Below are 27,003 nucleotides of genomic sequence, written 5' to 3'. Positions count from 1 at the left end.
TATGTGTTCAAAGGCTTTCTGTCTAGAAAAACAATGGAAGAAATGGACAAAATGCCCACTGTTCAGAAATCCTTGTACATTTGGCTATAAATTGTTTAAATTGCACCTAGATATATCAGAAAAGTTTGTGTCCTGGTGACAATGTGTTTATCCGTGTCATAGTTTTAGAAAGCTTACATAGGTCAAGGTATGGCTTCGTGGGTAGTGCATGGGCCTGGAAATCAGAAGGACCTGGGTTCTAATCCTGGCTCCGCCGCATGTCTGCTGTGTGACCTTGGGCAAGTCACTTCACTTCTCTGGGCCTCGGTTATGTCATCTGTAAAATTTCCTGTATTTTAATATGAGAGTGAAGGTGGGTTGAAAATAATGTTGACTGGTCATTTTTTTGTTCTTATCTGTAAGGCTAATTTTAAAATCCTTTGTCTTACACCCAAGCATTGCAAGTGGGGCTCATTTTTACTACTCAGGTAATTATGCATTGGTGACCTCATAGGGGACATGTTTGTTTTTCCATTCCAAATTCCTCTTTTCAGGCACTGATGATTAAATCATATTACCACGTTTTTAAAGACCCAAGTCTCCAGATGTTATCCTATTTGCTTTTATGTATTTGACATCTTCTATGTATATTTCATACCATCCATTACTGAAGTAATTCTGCAGGGCGGATGGAAGAGAAAAAGGATAAAAGACAAATATTTTATTTTATGTCTCTTTCCTCAATATAGTATTTCTATTTCATTCTTTATTTCGGTTGCTAAAAGATAGTAGGTATATTCTGGCTTTTAATCATAGTCAGTCCTATTAAATGAGCAGAGCACTGTACTTCAGGTTTGACAGAATACGACAGAGTTAAAAGGCACAGTGCTTCCCCTCAAACATTTTACAATCTAGCCTTACTTTTGATTGTACTATCATCGAGCAGTCTGCCATAGTTAACTGGTAGATTTTCATTGCCACACTGACATTTCTATTTCTAAGAATAGAATAAACTGGCTCAATTGTTTGAGGCGCATGATGACGCTCTGAATTTTGCTGTAGCCCTTCTGTGATAGAAAAGGGAGAATGGCTTCGTTCAGTGCCCCTCCTACCCTTCCTCTTCATCTTCTGTCCCCAGGCTTCTCCTCATTCATTCATTCATTCAATCGTATTTATTGAGCGCTTACCGTGCGCAGAGCACTGTACTAAGCACTTACTGGAGTATTCTCATCTCCAATCAAGTTCAGTGTAGCCTATAGTTTGAAGGAAGGATTCTAGGTGGGAGGAGGGTGAGGGAAGAGAAGGGAAGGGGCATAGGGGCTCCCAGTGAGTGCTCGTAAGGTAGCATTCTCCTGAACCTGAAGGGTAGAATTTAACAGATTGCACATCACTCTATCACTGACGCAACAGAATGTCCATGTCCACCTCTGCCTTTTCCTTTGATCTTGAACTACCGTCTCTGATTCAAACATGCCCTCTTGTCTTTGTACATTTGCTCTGTTTCATCGTGAGTAGCTGCTTAACTATATTTTTTCCTCATGGGCCTTTAGTTTCTAGTCGTTTTGCAGCCCAACAGTCATTGATACCATGATTAAAGCACTGGGAAATGGAAGCCAGTTCTTGTACAGCATATAATTGCTACTGTATTAATTTTAATGGGAGTTGTACTTGCAGCATACCCAGAAGGAAGTGGGAGTTATGTGAGTGCACCGAGGTGGAGAGAGTGGATTCTTGAGAGAATGCTGAATTAATATTGCCCTAAAGCAGTGTTTCCCTTAAGGCCCTGAACATCACCTTCAATGTGCTTCCTACATTTTGCTGTTACTGGCATTGGGTTTTCAGCCCTGCTTTCCATAACTGGAGGCCACTGATTCCCCATTTTGAAGAAATCTAGTTTAGCACTAAGGTATAATTTTCTATCTAGCAGTATTAACTCCTGAGCTGCATTGGCCACTGTTTTTCTTTTAAAGGAGAAATGTTGTAGGCAATTATCAAATTAAGGGCTCTGTTCCTATTTCAGAGAGATGGTTTCCAAAGATTAAAAGTCCAAATATTTACCGAGTGCATATTGTGTGGCTTTTAAGACTCTCTCAGGTGAAAGTCCCATTTTACTATCTTCAGAATTGTGAGTCCATAGTGTACAAATGAGTAATATATACAGGGTTCACTGATGCACATATCAAAGTTGATGTGAACTGCTTATATTTGAATCCTACTTAAAAGATGAGAAGTTTGACAGTTTAAAATCAAAGTATAGTACATATATGGTGTTAAATTTCAGTAAGCTATAAACTAATTAAACACCATTCTCCAGTTGCATTACAAATGAATTTTTGAGGGAATGGATAGTTTTTAAAAATTTAAAGTGCTAATAGTTTTATTTTCAAAATGTGAAAAATCTGTATTTAAGCAATAAAAATGCATTATCACACATTTTGGAGTAATCTTGTTTTAAATTATAATTTTCTTGATCAACAGTTATTAAGCCTAATGGCCTAGTGGCTGTGAGCCCGTTGTTGGGTAGTGATTGTCTCTGTTGCTGAACTGTACTTTCCAAGCACTTAGTACGGTGCTCTGCTCACAGTAAGCACTCAATAAATATGATTGAATGAATGGATGGAGATCAAGAGCCTGGGAGTCAAGGACTTAAGTTCTAAACCCACCTCTGCTACTTACCTGCTGTGTGACTTTGGGCAAGACACTTAACTGTTCTGTGCCTGTTACCTCATCTGTAAAATGAGGATTAAGTACCTGTTTTCCCTCCCTCTTAGACTGTGGGCTCCATGTGAGCCAGGGACAATTTTCTCATATCTATCCCAGTATTTAGTACAGTGCTTGGCACATGCAATGTGCTTAACAAACACTATGATTCTTACTATTATACCATTTTCTAATTTATATTTGATTATACTTTCATTGTTTTATAATGGCATAATGGGTGGGGAAGAGGTAGCAGCAGTAAGACTCTGACTTTTCTGTGTCTGTCCCTGATTTAGGCTTATCGAAATGGCAAAACCTAATTGGGAACTGCCAAGTTTGAAGTGATAGTGAATGCTATTTGAAAGCAATTAGAGATCCATGAAATGAAAGTTTTGCTTCCCTTTAATGCTTCTAGTAAATTAAACTTCAGTCATCATGTATCCAAGAATGCTGACCCCCTTCATTCCTCATGGCATCATGAAATGTCCTCCCAGTCCCATATGGCTGGCCATGCCAGGGCTCTTCTCATGCCATTGCTCTTTTTCCCTCTCCTACCTCCCAACCCTTTCAGTCCTTGAAGTTGGCCTATTCTATAAAAACCATCCCTTGGCTGAAGGGCTCCCTCCTATTATTATCTTATCTCCCCACTGCCATTCCTGTCTAAGTTCCTTCAGTGAGTTGTCTACACTCTCTCCTTCAACTCTTTCCTCGACCACCCACAATCTGGTTTCCACCCCCACTCCATGGAAATTGCCCTCCTCTAAATTCACCAATGATCTACTTCTTGCCAAATTCAATGGCTTTTACTCCATCCTAAACCTCCTCGACTTTTCAGTTGCTTTCAACACTGTGGACCACCCCCTTCTCTTAGAAATGTTATTCAACCTTGGCTGCACTGACACTGTCCTTTCCTGATTCTCTTCCTATCTCTTTGAACACTCCTTCTCAGTCCCCTAACTGTGGGAGTCCCTCAAGGCTCAGTTCTGGGTCCCCTTCTATTCTCCATCTACTCCTTTGGAGAACTCATTCACTCCCATGGCTTCAACTCACTTCTCTTCACAGAGGATTTCCAAATTTACATCTCCAGCCCTGACCTGTGGTCTCACATTTCCTCCAGCCTTCTGGTCATCTTCATTTGGATGTCACACTGGTGCCTCAAACTCATCTTCCCACTCAAACCCCATCCACATCTGACTTTCCCATCACTGTAGACAAAGCCACTATCCTCTCTGTCTCATCAGCCTGTAACCGTAGCATTATCCTTGACTCATCTCTCTCATTCAACCACATATTCAACCTGTCATCAAATTCTGTCAGTTCTACCTTCACAACATCTCTAGAATCCACCGTTTCCTCTCCATCCAAACTGCTATCATGCTTATCCAAGCAATTATCATATTCCTATCCCACCTTGACTATTTCATTGGCCTCCTCTCACCTCCCTGCCTGCTGTCTCTCTACACTCTAATCAATGAATCAGTGAATCTATCAGTGGTATTTACTGAGCACTTCCTGTAGTCCACACTTCACTCTGCTGCCTGGATCATTTTTCTGAAAAAACATTCAGTGCACCTCACTCCTCAAAAATTGCCAAAATCCCATCCACCTCTGCATCAAACAGGAACCCCTTATCGTCGGCTTTAAGGCACTCAATCAGCTCTGCCCACCCTACCTTACCTTGCTGTTCTCCTAGCGCAACCCATTCTGCCCACTTTGCTCCTGCAGCGCCGACCTATTCGATCTCATCTATCGTACCGACAACCCCTTGGCCATGTCCTCCCTTGGACCTGGAACTCCTTCCCTCTTCATAGCTGACAATCCATCACTCTCCCCAATAAAATCTTATCTCCTCCACGAGACTTTCTCTGATTAATCCCTCATTTCCCCATCCACCCTTCCCTCTGGGTCGCCTATGCACTTGGCTGTGTACCCCTTAAACAGTTTGAGGCTCTTCCCATCCCCACAGCACTTACATCCATATCCTTATACTCCACTGCTTCCCGTATCTGTAATTTATTTTAACGTTTGTCTCCCCCTATAGACTGTAAGCTCCTTGTGGGCAGGGATTGTATTTACTATATACATTGTACTTTCCCAAGTGCCTAGTACAGTGCTCTGTACCCAGGTTATACTCAATACATGCCATTGATTGACTGATTGACTACAGACCCCAGTGGGACCAGGTTTGGGGAGAGAAGTGGGAAGAGCCCAAAATTTATGGAACACCTTACCTGGGTAATGAAGCGACCCGGCTCTCTCTGGGCGAGCTGGGCCCAAACATGCATAAGAAGTAGGGAAGGAGCTCTGAGGCATCCAGTCAAACAGTCAGTTTATCAGTGGTATTTACTGAGTACTTATTGTGTGAGAGTACAGTGCATTAGAGTTGGGAGACATGATTCCTGCTTTCAAGGAGCTTACCATCTAGTTGGTGAGACAGACATTAAAATACAGTACAGAGAGGGGAAATGGCAGAGTATAAGTACCCAAGTGTTGTGGGGCCGGGGAGGAATGAGTATCATTTTGCTTAAGAGTGATGTGGTGCTGGGTTGGGAAGAGAATCAAAATGCTTAATCTCTTTATCATCTCCCATTTTGGAAGGAGAGCACTCCTTCCAGCAGCTAGGCAAACCAAAGGGACCTGGCTTGGTGGTCTTGGATTCTTGGGTCTGAGGCAATGGGAGACAGGGGAAACAAAGTGTGGTGGGATTGGGAGAGATATTCAGTGAATGAAGCAATTGTATTGAGCTCTTACTGTGTGCCGAGCACTGTCCTGAGCGGTTGGAAGAGTACAATATAGCAAGATCTGGTAGGCATGTTTCCTGCCGACAGCAAGCTTACAGCCCAGAGAGGGAGACAGACATTAATTCAGGAGGAAATGGGTCTGACTTTGGGCTTTCTGCTCTTACGTGTGCTGATCCCAGCAGAGTGTATCCCTGCAAGGATGAGGACTTAACCTGGATCCTGGGAACAATTGAGGGACAGTGGTGATGGCTTCCTTCAGGCAGTAGTCTGGTACAGTAAAAACCATTTATTGGCCCCTGGGAACCACACACACAATTACTGGATTAGATAGGTGACTAGGATTGGGGATCTCGGCTATTTGATTAAGGTTATCTTCAGATTTATTTATATACTTTTGATCTTACACGTGAACGTTTATGTAAACACTTTTCAACTTGGACCTATGAAAATAAGTACTGTAAAACATTTTGCAAAGGCTGAGGATACTAACCTGGACCCTGTAGAGTAAGACTTGATAGAAATGAAATATTGTCCAATATTAATTTAAAAAAGGAATCATAACCAACCAATACAGTATTCCTTGTCTGTAATAACTTTCTCATTCACATATTTGCCCTTTCTTCTTGTTAAAATTACAGACAAGAATAATTTTGATTTATTGGTGATAGTATTGCTGGTGTTTATACTGGTACCAATAAAATAACTTATATAATTGCTTTTTGTTTATACAGTTTTTTCTGAGGAACCAGTCACCTGTGTTAGGACAAGGTACATTCTGTTTATTAAAATGAACCCCTGGGATCTAAGAACATTCAGCTCTATCTGTCCTTGATTGAATTGCAAAATGTGCTTCACACTGCAGCCGTGCATACGAATAAATTATATTGACTAGCAATATGCTTTCTAATCTATATTCTTCTAGTCATACAAAATTTTATAGTGAAAACAATCGGAAATGGCATCAGTGACACTTATGATCAGAACAGGCAAGTGGCAGTGTTGAAGAACAGCTTTTACTTAGTTCTACAAAGATTAATTAAAAGGAATAAAACCCTAGAAAGAATCTATCTTATGTATAGATTTCTCTCTGGTAATGGTTCCACAGGTAGACTCGGTGACAATTTGTTCTCAACCAGTGATCAACATTTCATATCTACCTGTGCATTTAAGGTGTTTTGACTCTTCAGGCTGAGAAATGCTTTATTTCAGAAGCAGTGGAAAAACTACTGAAAACTAGATGTACCCTAAGGAAATTAAATTATGCACATACTTTAATAAATATATGTCTCATCAGATGAAGGCGTTTACTTTTGGACCTGCTTGATCTGACTCGTTAACATTTCCTTAAGCCTTGGTGGGTAGATGGAAACCAGAACTGTGAGTCCAAATCACTGGAGCTCGGTGCTAGTACTGGTATAGATTTCATCTGTAAACTTGAGTTACTTGAAGTACATGTGATCCCACACATAAAATGGGGATAAGCAGTATCAACTAATCTCTAGTTCACATGGACAATTTGAGAAAAGAGTATCTTCCTTGTGGAGGTGCGGTCATTCTCTCAGGCCTTTATTGTACCAGTCATTGTACCGAAATAAACTGGTTTTGAACATGGGGATTAAACAACTTGAACCTCCAAAAGCAAGCACTCTCTTCCCATTTTGCCAGGAGAATCAGTCAACCAGTGGTATTTATTGAATGCCTGCCTTGTGCAGAGCACTGTACTAAGCACTTGGGAGAGTTCAGTATAACAGAGCTGGAAGACATGTTCCCTCAGGTCCACTGTTTAGTGTTTACGTCCCTGAGGAGAAGAAGAATGACACTTTCTGAGCTGAATTACAGGTGGAATGTAAGAAAAAGAAAAAAGCTTATTCTCTTGAGTTGAAACGCTGAAAGTATTCTGTGGTAATAAATGTGGGGAATTAGAATGTCATGAGAATTATTTGTTTCTAGCCATTTTAATTGAGTTTAAACTCGTCTTCAATGTGGTGGCATGGGGGTATTTCCATTTGCCTATTCAGATATGTATTTCATTTAGTTTTTGATTGGAGCTGCATGTGCATGAAGGCCATCATTATGTTGCTGTATCGAATGACTCCTTTGCTTTGAAAATTTGAAAGTTGGTCCAGCTCACACGTTTACAGACACTTGTCACTCAGACTGTGGTTGATTCAGTGACTCATGTTTCCAGTCATGTTGGACAGTTCTCCATTTTTAATTGCCAGAACAACACATTTCTTTAAATGCCTCTTTAGGTGTGTGCGTGGAGGTCGGTGGGTGGGGAAGGGGTTGGATCTTACTGAAGGAGCCCCTTCTGAGGAGATCGGAGCATTCTACAGCCAATCCTCCCCAAGTCTGTGCAGTAGATGCCTGGCAAACATTACCTAGGGAAACTCCAAGAAGTTAAATGACTTACCCATGATCACCCAGTGAGTCACTGGATAAACTGAGAATGGGACCCAGATCCCTTGACTATTACAAGAGACCGTGTTGAGAATTTTTCCAACGCAAAGGTGGAATAAACTGCCAGAACCCAAGATCTGTTTTCTCATTTTGTTCCACAACCTCATTCCATCATATTTATGTCACTTGGATTTATTTTTTGGATATATCTTTAACAAAATGGGGAAGCAGTGTGGCCTAGTGGAACGAGCAGAGGCCTGGGAACCAGAGGACCTGGGTTCTAATCACAGCTCCACCACTTACCTGCTGTGTGACCTTGGGCATGCCACTTCACTTCTCATTTCCTCATCCCTCAATTCCCTCATCAGCTAAATGGGGTTTCAATACCTGTGCTCCTTCCTAGTTAGACTGTGAGCCCCATGTGGGACCTGGTTATCTTGTATCTACCCCAGTGCTTAATATAGTCCTTGGCACATAGTAAGTGCTTAAAAAGAATACCACAAAAATACCACAATAAAATGCATACTTAAATTTCTAGGCCATTCTAGTAGTCCTAAAAGATTGCTAGCGAAGAAAGTGCTGCTTCTAGTGACATGGCTACTTGGTGAGGTTAAATATTCCAGAATAATAATAATTTCACAAAAATGAAAAATCCTAGAAAATTGAAAAAATATCCCTCAATGATCATTGGGATTTGCACCATTTTGATTATTTAGACTATGTAAAAAATCACTTTTTAAAAAAAAGCTTTTGCTCAATTTAGAGTGATACATAAATGTCACTTGCCAGTAATGAGAACATTTCAGCGTATCCCTTTACTAGACTTTCAACTCATTTGATTTTTCTCATGAGAACCGTGGACAACCGAGGCTTACGGGTTACTTTCCTTGACAGCCTCCCCAGGTTGTCCGTTGTTTGGTCCCTCTTCTTCAGATGATCTACCGTCTATTTTGCTCTTAGGAGTTCTATCAGCACCTTCTTGGCAGGACCCTTGTGGGCTGACAGCAGTGACCATTCCAATGAGGACTCTCCAGCTAGCAGCTGCTTTTCACTCTACCTCCATTTCCTTTGTTTGCTCAGATTTTACTCCAGTTTAATGGCTGCTAAGTGTGTGCTTGTGTGAGTGTGCATTTGTTTGCTGGCATGGGTCTACATATGTATTTCAATTAGAGGGACAGCCGCTAGTCTCTTGAGCAAGGTCTTTTTTTCCCTCACAGGTTTTTTCCCCACCTCTTCCATCTGTTCTTAAATAGGCGGTTTCCAACTTTGCAGTCCAGCTCCAGTGATCTACTCATAGATGATATGGTGCTGTTGCCCTAATACTTTCAAGTACTTGCTGTCAGCCCTATGTAGGTGACTGCCTGCCGGGAAGGCTCTGAAAGACAAGGCCTACCAGAGTCCAGATTTTCACCCTCTAGTACTCTGTGGAAGATGTGAAAGATTTCCCACAGATAGAGAAAGGCGTGCCAAGGCTTTGGAGGCCCCACAACATTATTAATTCATGCTGTTAGGGCATGTCCAGGTTTCTGGTCTAATATCTTAAAAATTCTTGGCTTCCTAGCTTTCAGAGTTGGAGGCATCTGGCTTCCTTAAATTTGTCCCAACCTGGGAGGATGGAGCGCTCCTGCTCCTTCATAACCTTGCTGATCTATTATAACCCTTCCTACACACTTCTTCCTCTAGCACCAACCTGCAATGAAAGTATATAAAAATGTGATCGAGCCCCCATTGAGAAGAGTAATATGAGCCTCAGTCCTGAAGGGTGCAGCCCACTGTGAGGTGCATGCGAAGGTTTTATTTTCCTATACAGGATTTAGTAATGGCCAAAGTGACCATAGCATGGTGCTGATTGTGTCATAGAGCCATGGCTTGAAGGCCACTGTGATCTCTGCCACTCATATTTGCCACCTATGTTACAGTGTTTCCTTCTAGATCTGTCCATTTCACAGAACACCCTGGGGGCGAGGGGTTCTTTTGGCCAGAAAACTGGACCAATGATGACAGAGCCCCAGGTGGTAGAATTTGACAGAACCCAGGTCTTCACATGTATACACACACACACACACACACACACACACACACACACACACACACAGAGTATATATATATATACACACACACACACACACACATATTTGACAGATGTATATATGAGAGAACGAGACTCACGCTTTGTTTCCAAAGGTGACATCACTGATGGTCATTTACCCTTAGGTATGTAATAATAATAATAATAATAATAATATTTACTTGTGGGCAGGGAATGTGTCTACCAACACTGTTATATTGTACTCTTCCAAGTGCCTAGTACAGTACTCTGCACACAGTAAGCACTCAATAAATATGGTTGATAGTGGTTTTCATTAAGCGCTTACTGTGTGCCAAGCACTGTACTAGGTGCTGGGGTATATACGAGATTATCAGGTCCCACGTGAGGCTCACAGTCTAGGAGGGAGGACAAGTCTTGAGTTCCCATTTTGCAGATGAAGGAGTTGAGTCACCAAGAAGTTGAGACTTGCCCAAGGTCACACAGCAGACAAAAGGCAGAGCTGGGATTAAAACCCAGGTCCTCTGAGTCCTAGACCTACGCTCTTTCCACTTGGCCACACTGCTTCCCCGTGTGTGCCCGAGAGGATAATGTATTACCACAGTCCTGACCACCCTCCACACACAAAAACAGTTCTGTGTTGGGATGTTACGTTTGTTGTTTTCCCATTTTGTCTCTTAATTTTCTGATCCTCTCAGAGATTCTGCTCCAAAAGAGCAGTATGTCATGTGAGTCTGCTGCAGATGTCTCCTAGTTTTTAGCCGTGTTGCCATACGGTCTGAGGCTACACTTTTACCACATCCTTAAAATGTTTCCTCTGGTCTCCCTTTTTTTTTTTTTTAACTCGCCACTTTTCCAACTCACTATGAAGCAGCTATTTGGATATCCTAATGTCAGTTCAGTCAGTTCATGCCATTTATTGAGCACTTGTGTGCAGAGCACTGTACGAAGAACTTGGGAGAGTACAGTACAACAAAGTTGATAAACACATTCCCTGCCCACAGAGAGCTTAAAGCTTAGAAGGGGAAGCAGACGAAGCAGTGTGGCTGAGTGGAAAGAGCATGGGCTTTGGAGTCAGAGGTCGTGGCCCTGGCTCTGCCAATTGTCAGCTGTGTGACTTTGGGCAAGTCACTTAACTTCTCTGTGCCTCAGTTACCTTATCTGTAAAATGGGGATTAAGACTGTGACCCCCCTGTGGGACAACCTGGTCACCTTGTAGCCTCCACAGCGCTTAGAACAGTGCTTTGCACATAGTAAGCACTTAATAAATGCCATTATTATTATTATTAATAAAACAAATTATGGATATGTACATGTGTTGCAGGGCTGAGGGTGGTGTGAATATCAAGTGCTTAATGGGTCAGATCCAAGTGCAAGGGTGGTGCAGAAGAGAGAGGGAATAAGGTTTAGTGAAGGTCTCTTGTGGGAGATATATTTTTAAGATGACTTTGAAGGTAGGGAGAGTGGTGGTCTGTCAGATGTGAAGGGGTGAATGGGTGGAATGGACGGGTGAAAAGAACTTTTAGAGGAAGAGTATTTCCGTGACGTCCCTCTCCTGACTCTTACAATGAGTGTTCTGCATGGTAAATACTTACTATGAAGAATTTTTGTTATAGATTGAATTTTTGAAAAAAAAAAACCAACAACCACCAAAAACAACTCTTGTTTTTAAACAGGTTTAAAGGTTATGTCATGGGTCACATTTTGGACTTGGACTGAAAGGCGGAGTCTCCTGTGCTGCTGGATCTGTTGACCCTTTGCCATTGGCTTTTCACAATGAACGGGAGATCATGCAGTTTGAGTCATCACCGAACATCAGGTACTCCTCAGGGTCCAGGGATGATCAATGGACAGCAAATCCCTCCTCTCCGAATTCATTCGGGGATGCCTTGCCCATCATCCAACGTCAGTACCCCTAGCCCAGCTATTGGAAACCTGGTGAACAGCCTCCATCTCAAAATGCCCCTGGGAGGAGGAGTTGCTCCTCAGAGCAACATAACTGATAGTCCTATCCACCTCCCGGCTTTAAGCCCAAGGAGACAAGTGGTTACCAATGGAAAGCCTCTATTCCAAGCCCCACAGCTTCCAGGCATGCCGCCGCCACATTCTTTAAAGTCAAAGCAGCAGGAATTTGGAAACCCCTTTCCCACAAACTCGGTGAAAGGTAGGATTATCTTTCCATGATTTAAAAATAATAGCAGTAAACATTAAAATCATTTTTAAATTGCTTTGTTTCCCATTCTAATCACTCTCTTTTTGCCACTGGGCCCTTAGTGGGGTGGCGGGGGGGAAGAAAGTTGATTAGATATGTGGGAGTAAAGATTGGCTTTTTGGTACCGATAGGTAGCTCTTCTCTGGGGTGGTGGGGTGGGGTGTGTGTATGTGTGTGTACATGCGTGCAGGTGCAATTTAGGGCACAATGTTAACCTTTTGTTGTTTGATAGACTTTTTTAAGCCTGAGAATTAGGGGCTGAATGGGGGACCTTATCATCAAGGTGACTGGACTCTGGGGGGCTCAAGTGGAATGGGGATGAGGTCATATGAGAGGCAGTGTGGGTTAGTGGAAAGAACACTTTCCACTTTCCATGTCCAGGGGCTGTTGACCCCTGGCCCACATCCTCCCCCTGGCCCGGACTGCCCTCCCTCCGCACATCCGCCAAGCTAGCTCTCTTCCTCCCTTCAAAGCCCTACTGAGAGCTCACCTCCTCCAGGAGGCCTTCCCAGACTGAGCCCTCCCCCTCCTCCCACTCCCCATCCCCCCGCCTTACCTCCTTCTCCTCCCCACAGCACCTGTATATATGTATATATGTTTGTACGTATTTATTACTCTATTTGTACATATTTATTCTATTTATTTTATTTTGTTAATATGTTTTGTTTTGTTCTCTATCTCCCCCTTCTAGACTGTGAGCCCACTGTTAGGTAGGGACCGTCTCTATATGTTGCCAACTTGTACTTCCCAAGCACTTAGTACAGTGCTCTGCACACAATAAGTGCTCAATGAGTATGAATGAAAGAACATGGGTTTGGGAGTCTGTATGTGGATTATAATCTTGGCTCCACCCCTAGTCCTTAGTACTTGACCCTGGGCAAGTCACTTAACTTCTCTGTGCTTCAGTTGCCTATCTGTAAAATGGGGATTAAGACTGTGAGCCCCATGTGGGACAACCTGATTACCTTATATCTACCCCAGTACTTGGAACAGTGCTTGACACATCGTAAGTGCTTAACACATAATACCATAATTAATATTGTTAAAATTATTATTAATATGTGGGGGGCAGATGCTGAAGGTTGTCGAGAGAGAGAAGAAAGTGCCAAAGGTGAAATGGAAGAGGAAAAGGGAAAGGTGGAAGAGGAAACAGATTGGGGTGGGAGAAGGGGAGAGGGAAGAAGGGTAAAGGAAGTGGGGAGAAAGGAATGAGGTGTGGAGGGAGGGAGACTGTTACTTCTCCCTGTCTTCCATGCCCAGCCCCGGTATTTTTCTGGGGATGGGTGCTACTCCTCCCTGCCCCTCCTCATTCCTTATTGCTTGCCACACCTTGCTGCTGCCACTGCCTGGCCCCAGGAGTTCTGCCTAAACTGAACTTTCGAGCACTGGGAGAGAGTGGCGGGGGGGTAAGGGGGTGCATGGGGGCTGATGAACGATTGGAAACCCGTGGCAGGTATAGCTGCTTGGCCACACAAAAATCGATCCTCTGGCTTGTTAATAGGAATTCCAGACATAGTAGTAATAGTAGGGCTTAAGGTGTGCAGAGCACTGTACTAAGCACTGAGCACCGCATGTGTACAGACTTGGCTTGAAGTGTGTCATCCAGCCAATGTCAGAAACTCCTATTCACAGCCCTGTTGCTCAGTTCAGTTGTGGTGGTGATAGCATTGGCAGAGGGTAATTCTAAACAAATAACAGCCAAATAATACAGTTTCTGCTATATGACACTTGTTAATATTTATATAGAACCTATCGAATATATAATGTATGGATGCTGTTAAAAAACTAAATCACGTGAGGTATCGGTGTTTGAAATGTCATATAAATTGTTTCAAACACAATTCATAATCTGGCAGGCTTGCAATTAGCATATCACCTGTGTTGAGTAATCATGTAGGAAAACTATGCCCCTCGTACCTGCCAAAAGTATAATTTCCAGTTCTGACAAAGCAGCAGGTTGTAGTTTTCTTTGCAGAAACTGCCGCCACTTTGTATTTGCTGCCAAGAAAGGGGTACCCCAGCCCGAGAGGTGGAAGTAGGCTGCCTCAGAACTAACTTGGAGGCTGGCGTTGAGCCCAAAGTTTTCCAGCTGCCATGAGGAGAAAATCTGCTCTGGGCTAGTTGACCTTCAGGTTGGGAAATTCCAGGGAATCGGGGTGGTTCTGGTAGCCTCTTGGAAGTTTTACGGGGACACTTGTTTCTCACTGAGCTTCCTAAGACTTCTCTGATCTACCGGGAAACAGTCTGAGCCCAGACAGACTCCCCTCGAGCCGATCTGATGTAGACTGTACCCAAGAAGTTCTCCAGCCTCTAATAGCTCTTCGAGATGTTCATATGTGCATTAGAGGCTCTGCAATCCAGTTGGGTGGAGGGACTCTGTAAAACATAAAAGGCTTGAGGATGCAGGAGTGGAGTCTGAGCTGTAGGTTCAAAAATGCCAAGTTGTGATCCCATCTTATAATGGCCTAGTTTTAGCCCAGATGAAATTATCACCTGGATGGCAGCTTCCTGTGGTGAAGTCACATTCTAATTGTGGTATTTCTAAGTGCTCATTATTTGCCAAACACTGTACTAAGCACCAGGGTAGATACAAGATAACCAAGTACCACATGAGGCTCACAGTCTGTCAGAGGGAGAACAGGTATTGAATCCCCATTTTGCAGATGAGGAAACTGAGGCATAGAACAGTTAAGTGACTTACCCAAAGTCACCTAGCAGAAAAGTGGCAGAGCCTGGATTAGGACCTGACCCCCAAGCCAGTGCTCTTGCCATGCTGTTTCCAGTGCCATTAGATGCTTTAGAGAAGAACCTCAAATGGGGCTGACTCTTTGCTGTGCTTTGCACATAGTAAGCACTTAACAAATGCCATTATTATTATTATTATTATTATTTAGCAACAGCCGACCCATCTTGGGCAGTTTTAGAAAAATGCAGTTATGTCAGAATTGGGGTTATTGCTCAGTCAGTCATCCTACCTTGCATTGACCCTCTCTCTTCCAACCCCAAGAGCTTTTGATCATTATGCTTAGACTTCCACACCTGGTATGGAACATGCTTAGGTGGGATCCCGCAGAATCGTGGTATTGTACTGTGTCTGTCCCAGATTACAAATAGACTTTAAGCCCCATTTCTCTTCCCTCTACCTTCCCTCCTCTCATTGTTGCTTAGAGGGAAGAGGCTAGTGCATCGGTGTCTCAGGATCCTAGTCAAGAGAAATAATATAGTCAGTTTATGTATATTGCTCTTAGCTTATAGCCAGGAACTAGAAAAAAATGCTGACGAATTATACTGCCTAAAATATACTGCTGTGGTGTGGACAGACTGGGAAAAATGATTATGGGCTCATAATTCAAATTTTAAAGCCATCGGCACAGCTTTGCACCAGTATTGTGATTGACTACAGCTGGACTAAAACACCACAGTAAAAAAATGTTCTTAATCATCTTGTTTGAGTGTTGGCATCTCTTGCCCCTAATGACCTGGCCACATACATTATTCATAAAATTGAAACCATTAGGCATGATCTCCGTACAGCTTCCCTGCTCCTCTCCAGTTCCTCTCTCTTCCTGCCCGTTTCTTCATTTCTCCCATGTTCCTCAACAGTATCTCAAGGGGAGATCTCCTGCCTCCTCTCAAAATGCACCCCCTCCACCTGCACCTTTCATGCCTTATCAAAATACATGCCCCCTCTCTTCTTCCTTCTCTGACCACCATCTTCAAATGTTCACTCTCCAGTGGCTTCTTCCCAACTGCTTTCAGATATGCTCATGTATGTATCCCCTATCCTACCGCCCCCCCCACGCCTCCCACCCTGACCCCATAACTCCCTGCAGTTATTGGCCCATCTCCCTTCTTTCATTCCTCCCCAACCTCCTTGAGGTAGTTAACTGCACCTGGTGCCTCCAGTTCTCTCCTTGACCCCCTCCAATCTGCCTTCCACCCCCTACACCCCACCCAAACTGCCCACTCAAAGATCATCAACGATCTCCTTCTTCCCAAATTCAGCGACCTCTACTCCATCCTAATCCTCTTTGACCTATCAGCTGCCTTCAACAATGTCTCTCCTGATAACGTTATCCAACCTTGGCTTTACTGACACTGTCCTTTCCCCATCCTCCTCCTCCTATCTCTCAGGCCACTCATTCTCAGTCTCTTCTGTGGGCTCCTCCTTTGCCTCTCATCCCCTAACTGTGGAAGTCTTTCCAGGCTCAGTTCTAGGTCCCCTTTTATTCTCCATCTATGCCCATTCCCTTGGAGAACTCATTCACTCCCTTGGCTGCAACTATCTTCTAAATGTGGATGATTGTCGAACCTATATATCCAGCCCCAATCTCTCTCATTCTCCATAGTCTTATATTTCCTCTTGCCTTCAGGATATCTTGACCTGGATGTCCCACTGACACCTCAAACTTAACATGTTCCAAACAGAACTCTTCACCTTCTCATCCAAGCCTTGTCCTCCCTCTGACTTTCCCATTACTGTCGACAGCACCACCATCCTCCCTGTTTCACGGGTCCACTGTCCTCGACTCGTCTTTCTCACGCAACCCACATATTCAATCTGTCACCAAATCCTGTCAGTTCTACCTTCACAACATCTCTAGAATCGACCCTTTTCTCACCATCCAAACTGCCACCACATTGATCCAAGCACTTATTCTACCTGCCTTGTTTACTGCATCCTTGCTGGCCCTCTCTGCCTCCTGTCTGTTTTCCCACGGACTTCAATCTCAGGAGGATGGTGGTGTTCTCAACTGTAATGGGAAAGGTAGATGGGGGAAAGGATTTGGGAGGGAAAACGAAGAGTTCAGGCTTGGACATGATGAATTTGAGGTGTCACCAAGTAGAGTTACCCTGAAGGCAGGAAGAGATGGAAAGATTGGAGAGAATGAGAGAGGTCAGGGCTGCTAGGGAGGTAAATGTGGAACTCATCTGCCAAGGAGTAGTATTTGAAGTCATGGAAGGGGATGAGTGTAAATTGAGAAGAGATAGGGACCCAGAACAGAGCCCTGAGGGACACCCACAATTAAGAGGCTGGGAGGCAGAGCTGATGAACGAGACTGAGAAGGATCAGCCAGAGAGGGAAGTCAAAAAATCGGGGAGACGTATGTCAGTAAAAACAAAATTAGTGTTTTCAGGAGAAGGAGATGATCCCCAGTGTCAAAAGCATCAGAGAATTGAGGACGGTTAGGAAGATTTGGCAAGGAGGTGGTTATTGGTGGCCTCGACAAGAGTGGTATCAGTGGAGTCAGTTTGTAATGAATGCATAATTACATGATTCCCCAAATTTCTTTTCTTATTCAAAGAAGTCTAAATAGTTTATTATTAACTAAACATTTAATTCCTATAATGCACCTTCAATATCATTATCAATAGGATTGATTACACAAGGCACTGAACTTGGCCAAGTGAGCAGAAAGAAGTATAATTCACCACATTCCCTGCCATTGGTGCAATCCAACTGGGGAGTAGGGAATAAATTGTTCACTTTTTGAAATGGATTCAAGTCACCAGGATTTTAATGCACTGACCGTGGGTCTGTTCTAGGCTAATAATTTACTTCTGAGCCTCTCGAGTTATTTGTTTGGCTTTGCTGTCTATAGAGACAGAGAGAGTTATTCACTGGCATTGGCCAGCTGTTGATTAGAAACAACTCGGTAATATAGACAAAAGGTATCGATCCCATCTCAATTGCTAGGGCTTTAAAAAATTCTATATGGATTAACACTGGAAGAGGCAATTTATTAAATGGCTTCTGGAGCTTTGAAGGAGTTGATGCACTTCCAAATAGGAAAGCCATTGATTCTCTTTAATTGCCAGGAAAAGGCCTATGGTTTGATTAAATAATGCACATGAGTTCAAATTTTCATGTACATTTGAGCAAACCCGCACAAGTTCAAAGACCATTTCTTATCTCAGGCCTGACCCGAAAAAACTGGACTGAAGATGGGAGCCGAAGAAAGTACTATGAGGGGGCTAGCAATGTTGGCAAGTTGAGAAATGGGCCTGATTCTATATAGGAAGAAATGAAGCTAATAATGAAATATAGAGAAAATCTCCAGGTAGTTTTGATCCTTTGCTTTTTAATCATTTACATTATCCTTGCATTTCCACTGTGGCTGCCTGCAGATTTAGAGCAAATAAAATAAATATTCCAAAAGACTCCCCAAATAACCAACCCAGGCAAGTATCACAGGCATTGTTACAATTGATGCAGCCAAAAAGGCAGTTGTCCAGTGAAAAAGGCAGGTAAAACCCAATGTTTGCTTTTGTTTATTTCTTGGCTGTCTAGGGACTAGTTTGTGTGATTTATTGATTAAATTGAGCATGGCTTTCCAAGTACAGTACACCAAATGGCATGCATGATTTATTCCAATTAAAAAAGGTTGTTTGCCACCTTATTAGAATTCCTCATTAAATGAATATATTCTTTTTTTATTGCATGCAACAGGACATGAAGATGAAGTTTATTTCTTGTTTGTCAGACATGGCATCTTCCGTGTGTGTGCTTCTGTGTTTAAATTGGGTGGGATCTCACAGTTTATCCAGTTTGGTAGCTCAGCCTCTGTTACTCTTCTTCTGGGTGCTGCCATTTCTTCAGAAAGATTGGCACCCATTGCCTTTGGTGACAGAGAAGTAGATAATAATGTGGTATTTGTTAAGCGCTTACTATGTGCAAAGCACTGTTCTAAGCGCTGGATAATAATGGGATTTATTAAGCGCTTACTGTGTGCCAGGCATTGTACTAAGCGCTGGGGTGGATACAAGCAAATCTAGTTGGACACAGTCCCTGTCCCATGTGGGGCTCACAGTCTTAATCCCCAGTTTGCAGATGAGGTAAATGAGGCCCAGAGAAGTGAAGTGACTTGACCAAGGTCACACAGCAGACAAGTGGTGGAGCCGGGATTAGAACCCCTGACCTTCTGACTCCCAAGTCCGTGCTCTAACACTAAGCCATGCTGTTTCTCTATAATAGTGAAGCACAAAGTGAATGGCACATTTTCAACTGATGCGCTTGAGCTGTTCTTAGCCTGTAAATATGCCCAAATTATTTGAGTAGTTTCAACAGGTGTTGCTTCAGAGGACAGAGCTATTGTCTACCTGAAGAAAATTAAGTGTGCAGTCATAAATGTCCATTGCTGCCAAATAAGTATGAATTAACGTTTCAGTTTTCCAAAATAACAGTCTAAACTGTGTTTCTAAAATGAGACGGTGGAATGTTATGAATTATGAATAGGATTAGGTATTAGAAAAATATTGCCTTAAGGTAATATTTTGCTTTCCGCTTCTGACAGAGTAGATTTTAGGCCTAGAACTAGTGACCATATTTAATAAATATTTTCACTGTTGTTAAATTGGTCTGCCCACCAAATATTGCAGCAGACCACAGCACAGTTCACAAATCCAAGAAAAGAAAAATCTTAATTAATGATCACCAAAATACAAATTACTAAAAAGTAAGAGAGAAGCAGCATGGCCTAGTGGAAAGAGCATGGGCCTAGGAATCAGAGGACATGGATTCTAATTCTGGCTCTACCACTTGTCTGCTGTGTCACCTTGAACAGGTTACCTAACTTCTCTGTTCCTCAGTTACCTCATCTGTAAAATGAGAATTAAGACTGTGAACCCCATGTGGGACAGGGACTGTGTCCAATCTAATTATCTTTTATCTACCCAATTGCATTGTACAATGCCTGGTACTTCACAAGTACCATTAAAAAAAAAAAAAAGAGGTAACTAAATCACAGATAACTGGTTCAGATGACCAGAATCCATTATTTCACTATTCATTCATTCATTCAATCGTATTTATTGAGTGCTTACTGTGTGCAGAGCACTGCACTACGTGCTTGGGAAGTACAAGTTGGCAACATATAGAGACGGTCCTTACCCAACAGTGGGCTCACAGTCTAGCAGGGGGAGACAGAGAACAAAACATATTAACAAAATAAAATAAATAGAATAAATATGCACAAATAAAATAGAGTAATAAGCTTATCCACATAGCTTGTCTTTGAAAAGCAAAGTCTTAAATTTGATCCATAACCCATATTTCCCATTTCGACAAAGCTGTCAGTTCTGCAGGCATCAATCCCTAAACTTTAATGCTTTTGTTGTTTGTATTTCAAAAAGTAATAGAAGTAATATCTTTCAGGGGACATGCAGGTAAAGCAGCACCCTTTTAAAAATGGGGAATAAGTGGGCTGTGAACTATACCATATATGAAACTTGATATCGGGTTTAAAGTCCTACAGACAGAATGAATAGCTCATACTTGAGGGTCAGTAAGCTGCCACTAGGAGAAATCATTGCCTTTTGGGAGGTGCATAAATGCTTCTAAGCCCCCGGGAATCATTCAATAACAGTGTCCTACTAAACCCTCTTCACCCAACAAGTAACTTAATTACCTGCCAGCATCTGCCCCAATGAGTAAAGGATTAGAAAACATTAACCGGGAAAGGGAGGATGTCTAAGGCTAGATCTGGGAAGACAGCAGTATTTCTTCTCTGGCAGGGCTAGGATATGCCTCTGATTTCTGATTGGATGAAAGATGTCAACCCCCTGATAGCAGGGACCTTCTCTTTGTAATCAATCAATCAGTCGTATTTATTGAGCGCTTACTATGTGCAGAGCACTGTACTAAGCGCTTGGGAAGTACAAATTGGCAACACATAGAGACAGTCCCTACCCAACAGTGGGCTCACAGTCTAAAAGGGGGAGACAGAGAACAGAACCAAACATACCAACAAAATAAAATAAATAGGATAGAAATGTACAAGTAAAATAAATAAATAAATAAATAGAGTAATAAATATGTACAACCATATATACATATATACAGGTGCTGTGGGGAAGGGAAGGAGGTAAGATGGGGGGATGCAGAGGGGGACGAGGGGGAGAGGAAGGAAGGGGCTCAGTTTGGGAAGGCCTCCTGGAGGAGGTGAGCTCTCAGCAGGGCCTTGAAGGGAGGAAGAGAGCTAGCTTGGCGGATGGGCAGAGGGAGGGCATTCCAGGCCCGGGGGATGACGTGGGCCTAGTATAGTGCAAGCGCTTAGTACAGTGCTCTGCACATAGTAAGCGCTCAATAAATACGATTGATTGATAGTGCCCTGCACGTATTAGGGATCCAGTAAAGACCGCTCAATGACTGGTGAAAATAAAATGAGGCATTCACTACAACTTTAGATTTTTTGAGGGTGAGGATGTCAATCAACCAATCAATCATATTTATGGAGCGCTTACTGTGTGCAGAGCACTGTACTAAGCGCTTGGGAAGTACAAGTTGGCAACAACTTGTATGTAAAGGAACCAATTTCTTGGTGACCGAAAAAATACCTGGTGTTTGAGTGTGAAAGAGGTTCAGTAAGTTGCCTTGTTATTAGTCTTTTGGATTACTCATGACATATTTGGATGCCAAGGGAGGAAGAGGCTGTCAGGGACCTTAAAATGTTCTTAACCCCAAATCACCTTCATCTGCATAGCATTTTGAAATCATTTTGCTGTCAGATCAAAGATGGTTCAGCACAGCTGTTTGTTGTTGTTGCCTTTGGTTAAATGGTAGAGGCTTGAAGGGCAACAAGACTGTGGCAACCATCCATTGTTGACATCAGTCTCTGTGGCTCTTCCACCTGATTTCAAAAGGGGTTTGGTTAATGAGATAAATAAGCACAATTCAAACCCTGAACACCAGGGTAGCAAGGCGTTGGGTTTAAAAGGAATCACCATGCAGCGGTAAATGTTTATCATGTAGTCCATGTCCCAGCTTCTCCATTATTTGTCTGTTTATAAAAATACATCAGTGGTGCTTTGGGGTGGGTAATTTTGCCCCAGATGTTAAGCAAACATATGCTTTTTTTCCCCAGTTATTTCATTATTGTCTTGAGTCTTATTTTCTTTCAAAGTACCCGACAGACTGAGAAGAAAATAACTATCCTGAGGAGGCCTGCTGGGTGGCTATATTTTTGCTTGTGTTTTGTGACTCAGTCATCACAACCCACCTCCTAAACTGTCTTTCCCTTCTCCTTCACCCCACCCATCTGTGCCTTGCTTAATCCAGATGTTTTTTTTTTCCAGTTTAAATTCTGTTTTCCTTTTTGATTGTATGCTAGGCTTGGATACTTTCATATCTGTATAACATTTACTCAGCCCTCATAATTTGTCTTGAAAAATCAGAGTTTGCTTTCATACCCATGTACCTCAACGCATACCCTTTAGGTTCTGTGGTCCTCAAGGGAAAGGCCTAAATCTTTCCCGCTTGGGTGGAGAGTAAGAAAAATGAGTGAAGGGACACAGGTATCATGATGAAAGGTTACAGGAGCTTGGGTTATTTAACCTGGAATAAGGCAAGCCTGAAGAGATTACAGTTTAAGTATATGAAAGGCTTTATGTGGGTACTGGTATTTAGCTATCCCCTGTTTTAACTAGTGATAAGTAATTAATCCCATTGGCTTAATGCAGGAGGTTAGCCATTTGGATAAAAGTTTCTGACTGTTAGGATAGAGGAACCACCACTCTCCCCATCTTCAAAGTCCTACTAAAATCCTATCTCTATCAGGAAGCATTCCCTGACTAACCTCTCATTTTCCCAACCTGTCTCCCTCCCTCCTGTGTCACTTACGCACTTGGGTGTACACCCCTTAAGCCCTCCTACCACACTGCTGCTTCCCCTTCCTGTCATTCATTTTAACGACTGTCTCCCCAACTCTGTTGAATTGTCTTTCCCAAGTGCCTAGTACGATGCTCTGCACGTAGGAACCACTCAATAAATACCATTGATTGATCAATCGGACTGCGTGAAACTTCCCAAGGGTGATTGTGAAACTTCCATCTCTGGAGGTTTTCAAGAAAATGGCAAACTTCTATCTCTTTGGGATAGTGTAGGTGTAGTCCTATAGGCAGAGACCGGATGACCCAACTCCGTGTGGGACAGGGATCGGGTCTGATCTTTTAGCACTGTTCTAAGCACTGGGGTAGATATAAGTTAATCAGGTTGGACTCAGACCCTGTCCCACATGGGGCTCACAGTCTCAAGTAGAAGGGAGAACAGGTACTGAATCTTGATTCTGCAGAGGAGGAAACCGAGGTGCAGAGAAGTGAAGTGACTTGTCCAAGGTCACACAGCAGACAAGTGGCAGAGCTGGGATTAGAACCCAGGTCCTCTGGCTCCCAGGCCTGTGCTTTATCCACTAGGCCATGCTGCTTCCCCAGATCTGATTATCTCGTATCTACAATGCTTGGTACATAGCATTTAAAAAATACCACTATCACTATTATTTTCCAGCTTTATGTCCTTTCCACCCTATTTCTCTCCCTTCTGGATCACTTGAGTCCTTACTCCCCAAGGCACTTGGGTACTCACCCCACCTCCTCCCCTCCATAGCACTTAGGTGTACGCATATTGAAATGTTTTTTCTTCCACAACCTGTAATTTACCTTACCTTTTGTCTCCCCTGCTAGATTATAAACTCTTTGAGGGCAAGGATCATGTCTACTATCTCTGTTGTACTCCCCGACTACTCTCTGCCCAAAGTAAATGCTCCAAAAATACTACTGCTGATTGTAGGGAAGGGGCAAGTGCAGAAATCTATGATTTTTTTTTTTTTTTGAAGACGATGCTCCCTACGCTATCCCCATGGATGAAAAGTAATGTTCTGCATCGTACACTCACAGAGATAGTCCCTTGTTGTGCTAGTGTGATTTTGCCACGGCGGCCCCGCCTCTGTTTCCAAGCCTGCCTCCTGGTGTCCCACTTCTCTGGCAGGACTGGGTGACTGAGCACCGACTCATGATGCAGAGCCAGCCTTCATTTAATTATAAAGTCTGGGCTCTGTAGATCAGGATGGCAGTATTTCTGGGCTGCCTTCCAGATTTCCTACTCCAGAGTCCAGCCATTCCAGAGCTGGTGGAGCAGCCCAAGGCCGGCTAGAAATTTCTCTTCTGTGGACCCAGAGTCGGTCCCCTGAGGCTGGCGGAAGGCCATCTCTACTGTATAAGTTGGCACCGAAGAGACCTTACCCATTTGAAAAGCTGGTTGCTCTGCAAAACTGGCAGGACTGTCTCTTCCTTAGGCATCCAAGACACAGAGAATCTGGAGTCCTGTCAATAGAAAATGTCTGTGAATCTGAGAAGTCTGGTCAGCTCTCCATGGAATTGAGATGCTGGCTTGGAAAAACTGTTCTTTGAGGTTAATATATCTCTTCTTTTCTTCAAAACGAGAGAGAGAGAGAGAGAGAGAGAGAGAGAGAGATATGGACAGCGGGGGGTATTTCTCTCTAGAATGAAGGCCTGGCATGTTCTCCACCCCTCCCCTTGACTTTACTTCCCACTCTTGCTCCCCATCTACCAACATTTTCTAAAACCTAGGTTTGTGTGAAAAAAACTCCAGTGTCCTTGAGGCCTTTCTATGAACGGACAACACTGCACGTAGCACTTGTCAGCAGCTCTTCAACGTGATCTGGGAGATGTATTTGTTTATTTAGAGACAGAAATGATTTCAAATTAGGTACAGGGGATTGTTAAATGTCACAATTTGTGTGAGTCTGTGAATTTGAAACAAAAGAAAAACATTGGCTGAGGTTCAGCAGCGGGCTGGGGTAGGAATCCTTCATTTGTGTTCCAAATAACAATTCTTTATAATCTTGGAGGCATTGCCATCTTTATATTTCTAAAGTAAAATAACAATACAAAATTATTAGAGCTGACGATATTGCTTCTGTTAAAAAAAAAATTGAAGAGCCAAAGCACGAACAGTGAACAAAACATTAAACAAAGCCCCTTGAATATTTTGCAGAGTAACCTGGATTGCAGAAAGTAAACAGGCTTAGTAGGGTTCATAGAAAGGACTTTAATAGTTTATGTATTGGTGAGGTAGACTGGTCTAATGAATCTCAGAGAGGAGAACAAGTTGCTTCCATCTTCTCCATTCTTTTATGCCTGCTTCAAACAGAGAAGGAGCTGCCCAGGCAGCAATGCTCTCTGACAGTGCCTGCTCCATTCCCTGCCAGTGTGGCTTTTTGAGCTGCTGTAAAAAGCTGCTGGAGAGGAAAAGAGAAACAGCAGTCATGCTCACAATAGAAAAGCCACCACCATCCACCATGACTGGCCCTGGGCATGCCCTTCAGTGCAGAGATGTAACATAACATCGTTGTGCTGGGCAGAAGAGGGAGGAAGGGAGGAAAGGCAAAATCAAGTATTCTCATTACTTAATCTGAAAATGCATCCCTCCATCCATGGGAGTGTACAGTGTATTTATATGTCTCAGGTCTTTAAACATAAAGTTATTATTAGTGAGCTCAATCCTCCCAGCACCTAGAATTTGAATATCAACATACAGCTAACATTTGGTATTCAGTGATGACACTATTGAAGCTGGTTTTATCTTGTGCATGATTGACAAGCCTTTCCCCACCATTTGCAAATAAAAATCGTCCCTTGCTGCTCTAGTGCTACTACGCACTGTGCCTTGTGCCGATTTTTCTTTCTGTCTTTTTGTGTTGTAATCTTCCTGAAGTCTCTGCTTTAAGAGGGTCCCTATATCTAATTGCTATACTCCAGGCTCATCTGCCTTCTGCTTATTTCCCTTTCCTTATGGGCAGGGATCGTGGCTACCAATTCTATTGTATTGTACTCTGCCAAGTGCTTCGTGTAAGCACTGTAAGCATACTGTAAATACCACTGATTGATTAATTTCTTCTGTCCTCTTTAGTTACAGTTCTCTCTCACTTCAGTTCACCTTACAACTGCTGTTTGGCTATCCTCCTGTTGTCCATTCTCCTCACATGTTCCATATAGCAACGATTTCATTCAATTCAGTCGTATTCATTGAGTGCTTCCAGTGTGTAAAGCAATGTACGAAGCACTCTGATGTGAAGGGCACTGCTTCATTTCTAGTGGACTGACTGCATTCCAGGATCTCGTTACCAGTATTTGGAATCTTGCCCTCTCATTTGGCATGGCCTAGTGGATAAAGTAGGGGCCTGGGGATCAGGAGGACCCGAGTTCTAATCCTGCCTCCACCACTTGTCTGCTCTGTGACCTTGGGCAAATCACTTAACTTCTCTGTGCCTCGGTTACTTCATCTGTAAAGTGGGGATTAAGACTGTGAGCCCCATGTGGGACAGGTACTGTGTCCAACCTGATTAGCTTCTATCTACCCCAGCTCTTAGTTCAGTGCTGGGCACATAGTAAGTGTCTAACAAATACCATAAAAAATATAGATCAGGCACGTGGCACAGGTGGATTTATGGAAGTGCTCTAGTGGAAACTTCAGCTCTTTAGCCTTATGGGATTTTGGACAATACAATTGCTCTTCAGACATTGATCTGAAACTTGATGACACTTTGGCAACACGTTCCGTCGGTCTCTCAAGGAAGATCGAACATCCTCTGGACTCTAAGCTTCTTGTGGGCAGGTAAGACATCTACCAGCTCTGTTGTACTGTACTCTCCCAAGACCTTAGTAACGTGCTTTGCACACAGTAAGTGCTCAATAAATACCATTGATTGATTTATCCTGAATCAGTTTTCTACTACTTTACCTATCCTGGCATCCCTGAACCAGATGCTTCATTAAATTCTGTGTGGCCAATGGAGATCTTTGGGCTTTTGTAGGGCTTGCCCAGTGTAGGCTACTACACGGATCTTGGTCGGCTTTGGGACCATTGTCCGCTTTGAATCTGCAAAGAAGTTCAAATTAATCTGTATGTTTTCTTGTTTGTGTTCTTTATGAGTGCAGTCCATTGGAGTGAAAGAATCCTCTATTACTGATTCAAGAACTTTGGATGAGGCTTTTTGTCTAATAAGTTGGAAGTTTCCCAGCTTCTAGATTCCCTACTGCATTAGACAATAATGCACTTAATACACAGCTCTGCTTCAGTCTGTTAGGGATAGGGAAAGGGTTTTTCAATTCCAGTGTGGCCACTCACC

The 27,003-nt window shown here is 42.9% G+C and overlaps 1 protein-coding gene across 1 annotated transcript in view; it reads left to right on the top strand.

Moving 5' to 3' along the window:
* GLIS3 (GLIS family zinc finger 3) overlaps positions 1-27,003 on the top strand; it is a 478,530-nt gene that overhangs the window by 21,621 nt on the left and 429,906 nt on the right. The window contains exon 4 of the mRNA XM_038769989.1: positions 11,544-12,031. Within this exon, the coding sequence (XP_038625917.1) occupies positions 11,644-12,031 (388 nt within the window). The 5' untranslated portion in view covers positions 11,544-11,643. The remainder of the gene's footprint in view (positions 1-11,543; positions 12,032-27,003) is intronic.

Source organism: Tachyglossus aculeatus, chromosome X4, assembly GCF_015852505.1.
Source record: "Tachyglossus aculeatus isolate mTacAcu1 chromosome X4, mTacAcu1.pri, whole genome shotgun sequence".
Lineage (NCBI taxonomy): Eukaryota > Metazoa > Chordata > Mammalia > Monotremata > Tachyglossidae > Tachyglossus > Tachyglossus aculeatus.
This window is presented reverse-complemented; position numbering and strand designations above follow the sequence as displayed.